Source organism: Acanthochromis polyacanthus, chromosome 12 (genome assembly GCF_021347895.1).
Source record: "Acanthochromis polyacanthus isolate Apoly-LR-REF ecotype Palm Island chromosome 12, KAUST_Apoly_ChrSc, whole genome shotgun sequence".
NCBI lineage: Eukaryota > Metazoa > Chordata > Actinopteri > Pomacentridae > Acanthochromis > Acanthochromis polyacanthus.
Window position 1 is genome coordinate 26,783,443 of NC_067124.1, and position 6,000 is coordinate 26,789,442.

The 6,000-nt window shown below is 43.0% G+C and overlaps 1 protein-coding gene across 2 annotated transcripts in view; it reads left to right on the forward strand.

The window, feature by feature from the left end:
* znf385d (zinc finger protein 385D) overlaps positions 1–5,756 on the forward strand; it is a 91,672-nt gene extending 85,916 nt beyond the window's left edge. Inside the window, exons 7-8 of one of the 2 annotated variants that reach the window (XM_022193637.2) lie at positions 1,913–2,014; positions 4,623–5,756. In XM_022193637.2, the coding sequence (XP_022049329.1) occupies positions 1,913–2,014; positions 4,623–4,877 (357 nt within the window). In that variant the 3' untranslated portion in view covers positions 4,878–5,756. The remainder of the gene's footprint in view (positions 1–1,912; positions 2,015–4,622) is intronic. The other variant, XM_022193638.2, reaches the window with a different exon arrangement.
* The last annotated feature ends 244 nt before the right edge of the window (positions 5,757–6,000 follow it).

Below are 6,000 nucleotides of genomic sequence, written 5' to 3' on the forward strand. Positions count from 1 at the left end.
ATTTAGTCAGGTAAATCTGTATAGTAAATGCTATTGTGAGGTCTGTTGTGGACTTGGAAAGTTGGTAACAGGACTTAAGCCTGATATTTAAGTTTGTCAGGTTAATTTGCATAATAAATAATACTGTAGGGTCTAGGGCATAAAAACTATGGTATTTTTGAAATATAACAATAAACATGAATCCACTGTGTACTCATAAGCAACTTCATTAGCAGCGACTTTGTAACATTGTGTCAACAACATAATATAAGTAACATCCTCTCTGCCCCCTAATGCTCTGTGGTCACTATGGTAACGTTTAAACATGCCTTCAAAATAAGACGCACAACAACAAATATAAAGTGCATGCAAAACCATAATTCACCACAACACTGAATCAGTAGGAGACTTGAGCTTGTTTCTCTGCAACGAATGGTGGGCAGGATCAATTCTACACCAATAATGAATGGCTTCTTAGCCTTAGCAATACGGTTAGCAACTAAATAATGCTCTCGGTGCACTCACATTTGCTGATGTGGTGGCCCTCAGTAATTGGTTCTGTCCTTATTGTTCACGCTTTTTTCTTTCATAATACTCCAAAGGCTTGTCTTTTATTGCAGTGTGCTCAGTTTCCCAAGTGGCGAAGCATTTTTAAAGACTTCATTGCTTTATTAGCGAGTCGGTTGCTGCGTATTATGCAGAGCGGGATTGGTGCATTGGAATCGCCAGTCCGATGAATCCATATTTTAAGCAGGACTCCTGGTATTGTCTGTTAAATGCAATTTTATTTTTCTTGGAAGTCGTAGGCTTCGTCTTTCTCCTCACTGGCCTTTTCCTCTTCTCAAAGAAACTAGCTAGCTTGTGGGTTTAACTTTAGCGGTAACATATCACATGACTGAGACAAGCGTCTTTACATGCATGAAGAGTGAGTCATAGACAGACGTAGCACAGAGAATCCGGTCATTTGCCAAAGTAAAACATCATTCAGTCTCAGATGATGAATAAAACAGAAACAGTGTAAGTTATTTATGGTTTCTGTGCGGCCCAGTACCTAATGACCCTCGGACCAGTACTGGTCCGTACTCTGGGGTTTGGGAACCACTGGTTTAAGGAATAATTATTTTTAGTGCCACCATCTAATAAAACCTTACCCTTGACCTACACATTTGTTTGACAGGATATCTTTAAAAACCAATTCATTTTCCATTACATTTGCTGGTATTCCTGGCACCCAGAGGATGAGTCCTACAAAATGCACCACCATCAGACCACCTGTGTGCAAGAAATGTCCAAATGAAGCATTTCCCATGAGACTGCTATAAAACGTCAAAGCTCCCTGGAGAATTCTGATTCAACAATTCCAAATCCAGCCACTTACATGACAATTACAGTCGCCTGGTTACATTGGTGTTCGGTGTTTCAAATTTAGCCTGATGCTCACCTGCTAGTGAACAGGTGCCAGCAAGATTAAAATCCGGATTTTTTTCCCCCCTTTGTTGCCATGGTTACATAGACGGCCATCATAAAGTTGGAACCAGTCATGCACATTCACAGGAAAGTCAGCCAGCTTCTCCCTCCTCGTCGTTGAAGCCCGCTTTGGCAGCTTGGCTTTTCTTTGTCTTCGCAGCTTTCATTTTTTCAGCCTTGACCTCCCTGGGTTGTCTTGGTAGACGCAGTCAAACTAACTCCAACAACAAGCTGTATCATTAGTAAAATTTTCTACTTTTTTTTATAAATGTGTGTGTGTGTATACAAAGTCACAGACAGAAATGCAAAATCAGTGCTCCTTCCTGTTCTGTTCATTATTATTTTAATGTGAAAAGTCCATTTGCATATTGCATTACCCACAGTAAAGTGACACGCTGACACCAGTATTATAATAAGCCTCCCTCTTTTGGCTCATTCCAAGCTTGTTGTCTGTCTCATTTTTCAGCACATCAGCAGTCGGCGTCATAAAGACCGAGCAGCAGGTAAACCAGCCAAACCTAAATACAGCCCCTACAGCAAACCGCAGAAAGGCCAGACCAAGCAGCCGGTGAGTCACTGCACACTTCAGCCATCTTATCAGCTACACGAGTCCTGGAGTCGACTCAACAATCACACTGACTCACCTCTAAATGGCCTCTTAGGAGTCTGATTTATCAACGCATGAGAAGTAGTTACCGTTTGATATTTGAAGCTGTCTTCATTGTCATTCTCTCCTACTCAGTCACTTGCAGTTTTTGCAGTTCAGTGTCTCCAGTCCTACTTTGTTTTTATGGGAGAGAGAAAAATCTGCACTTAGAATTTAAAAAATCCTGCTCATCTTTGCTCATCTTTGCTCAAGTGTTAGTGCGGTCGGTCTACTCAACTGCACTCAGCTTTCATAACTGGATCATCCATTTATTTAGCTATCCTTTAATCTCTGTAGGAGGGAACAATGGGATTTAATTTGAAAGTTGGATATTTTATTGATACAACTGGCATGTGTGACTGCTCATCTGAGGCGGAATGCAGACCTGGGCTGAATACAGCATAGAGGTGATTGCAAATGTCTTCTTTAACTTATTTGGACCGCCTCACCGTGTGGTCTTTGGCTTCACAGCAGTTGAAATTAGAGTCAGGCAAACTGACAGACCACAGAATGAGAGAAGTGCACTGAAATACTTTGCTGAGGTGATTGTTTAACTTCCTGGCACTCGCTGTCCTTTGTAGCGGATCCAGGCCTGCACTCCAGGCGGGTTGTAAAGTCGATCTCTGAGTGTCACATGACGCACGATCAGTAGGATGCATGACAGAGCCATATGGATTCAATGAGGGAAAGATAAAGGAGAGCTTAACTTTTCATCTAACAAAAGGCATCTGAAAACGGCATTCATCACACCCACTGTTTGCCGAGACGAAGCACAGGGGTTACCAGTGTGGGGGAAATGACTTTTTCTGAAACCCATCATTGACTGAGTTAACGGAGAGGAGCTTCTCTGATGAGCGCAGAGTAAAGAATGCTTCCCATAGGGTTTCGATGCCTGACTCAGTGATTGATAACCCATGACAAGTGCTGCCATACTGGTGCAGTGAGAGCATAGCTTTTCCATCACTGATACAGAAGATTAAGCCAGATAACTTCAGTGACCTTTTCACCTGCTTGGGCTGTTGCCAGAGGTTGGGTGCTGTTAGCCTGTCTGTCACTGTCATTTCTTATTTGCCTTTGATTCTTTTATTCCTTTTCTTTTCTTTGTTTCTAGTTAAAACCGACTAGACTTCACTCTGAAAGCAATTCTCAAATTTCCACATGAAATCAAAGGCTTTTACTTTGGAACATCTTCAATGTGAAAGCGCTGCCACTAAATCCTTCTTATTAGGGTGATTTGACTAATAAGATTTAGGCACATTTCTCACATCCCTGGTGCCCATCTTACAGGTACACTGGGCAAACAGCTGAAAAATAATGAAGGGGGTTGACATTTTCATAGCTGTTTCTCAAACCAGCTCTGGTTTTGCACATCATGTGGAACGGTTTCAGCAATTAGCAGCTGATTTCTGGCACCTGCTTGATGCTCTGTTAAGCTCTCTGGCCTCAGCTCTCTGCTGCAGCAGCAGCAGAGCCTCTGTTGTTGTCTGTTTGTTTGTGCTTCTTGTAAAACATCAAATTTACAAGTGAAACCCTGTTTGTGACTCCAGCATGTTGCAGGGATTGTGTCAAGTAACAGACTGGGAAATGACAGCAAAGCAAACAAACCGCTAAAAGCCACATTTTTAACTAACCAGCCGTTTATTGTGTGCAGGATGCTGACAAATGCGCTGGTGCGGTTGATTGTTCAATATAATGTCAGAAAGTAACAAACGCGTGCCTCAAGAATCAGAAGTGTCCTCTTTGAATAGGTTGTTGTCCAGCTTACCAATACCAAGTAGAAAATCTGTTGGGATTCATAAATTTTACTTTTTCTTTGATCATTAATTCTTGATTAAATCCACATTTTGCCCATTTAATTCATATTCAGCCGAGATTCTTGTACAGCTGCTTGCTCTTACTGTGGTAACGTTTGAGATGAGGAGTGGCTTCTTCTATTAAAACCAAATTGCAGATTATTAAGTAAGCAATGCATTACATTTCAAACGATACTCTAAAAATGCAGTTTTGCTTTTGCAGCGCTGATTTGGTTACATTGTTTTTAACAAGAAAAGCACTCAGAGCACAGTACTCCACCAAGACGGTTCATTCCTCAAATTGTGTATTCAGAAATCACGGCAACATAGAATCTGACCCTTTAATATAGATCGACCCACTAACTAAATACATTTTTAAAATACTTTGCGTGAGCACAGGCATGTGTTGTGCATGCGTATGTTATGTACAGATACTGTGACGCCGTACCGGCCGCAAGATCTTGCTGAACAAATCCGTGGATTCAGACTATAAGCCACATCACTGCCAAAATTTAATAAGGTGGTCCTTGTGTCATTTCTGAACTTCCCTGAAAATTTCATCAAAATCCATTAGTCCGTTTTTGAGTAATGTTGCACACAGACAGATTCACAGACAAATGTACGCCCTTCGTCACATAACTCCGCTGCGTTCCTTGGCGGAGCATTTAAATATTTCCATTATTTTGCTTACCCTGTGTACATACTGGCTGTGTTAACTGTGTGTTGTCTTTCTCCAGCAGATAAAGTTGCTGTTGGGGAAGGAGCGCCAGTGTCAGCCTCTGAGCGCTCAGATCATACCTGCTCACCTGGCAGCAGTGGCAGCAGCTGCAGCCGCCATCAGCAACTCTTTCACACACCGCACAAACCATGCCACCAATCACACCCCGACCCCCGCCCTCTTCCAGACACAGAGCCTCCCCGCTGCACTGCTCCGCCCGGCCCCCGGGCCTATCAGGACCTCCCACCCACAAGTCCTATTTGCCCCTTACTGACCTGTTTGACCCAGGTGGAGCTGCACTCAGCCTCCAGTCAAGGACCAAACCATGTGGGTCACCCAGACCAGGCCAAGGAGTCCTCTCAGCATCTGTACTCCTTCTATGCATCCGGGATACTGAACATCTCCGTGCCATGATCACACCTTGATTACTTCTCACCTCTCCTTGTATGGATTATTTTCCATTTGCAGCAGCGAAGCATTGGGTGCTTGTTTGTGCTGGATTTATTTCTCTTATCTCACTGGACTGTATATGCTTTCTGTGCCATTCTGCAGCCTCATACCCGGCCCCCGGACTTGGACCTACATTGTACCGCAATAATGTAAAAGACTAACCCCGTGAACTATGCAGTGTCATTATTTCATGATGCAAGGCACAGTTTGAGCTAAAAATGCAGTGTGGATATGCTTTTTGTAAAGATACAGCGTGGCACTAAGTTCATTGCTTTAGTGGAGGATTACTCTCACTCATAATTTAAAAGGTTGTTACTAATCATAAGAGCGAGCAAGGCCCTCCTCTGTTCCTGTATGCACTTTAAGCCCCTCCTCTGTTGATGTCTACATTAGATGGCTAGACCGTGTTAGATGGCTAGTATGTGTCGTAATGTGCGTTTTTTGTATTCGTCCTTGCATATCTGTATGTGTGTGCGAGTGTGTACTTCTGCATGTGTGCTAGTCCGAATATGTATGAGTGTGTGTGCGTTGGGATGTGTCTGCGAGAGACCTTTCCATCCATCAAAAGCCATCCCAGTTGATATCCAGCACACATTATCACTGACCATGTCTCGGGCCAGAGGGACCACAAAAGGCTTGTCTATGTTAACTGTCGGTGTGTAAAAGGTGAACAATTTCAAATAAAAGAGCCCTAATTTGTTAATGCTGGTGGTGATTTCATGGATCATATCACACAGTGGCTGCAGTGTCCAGGTCAGCTGGTGGACCTGCCCTTATCCAACCCATTTCTTATTAATCAGTCAACAACTGGTGTTACTTTCATGAGAAGAAAAGCCCTCTGGGATTATTCCACTATTTTTGCAGTGTGAGAAACGGACAACCCGCATTTTCACAGCACTGAACTCAGCCAACCAAAAGGAGACTGCAAAGTTTTAATGTTTACTCAG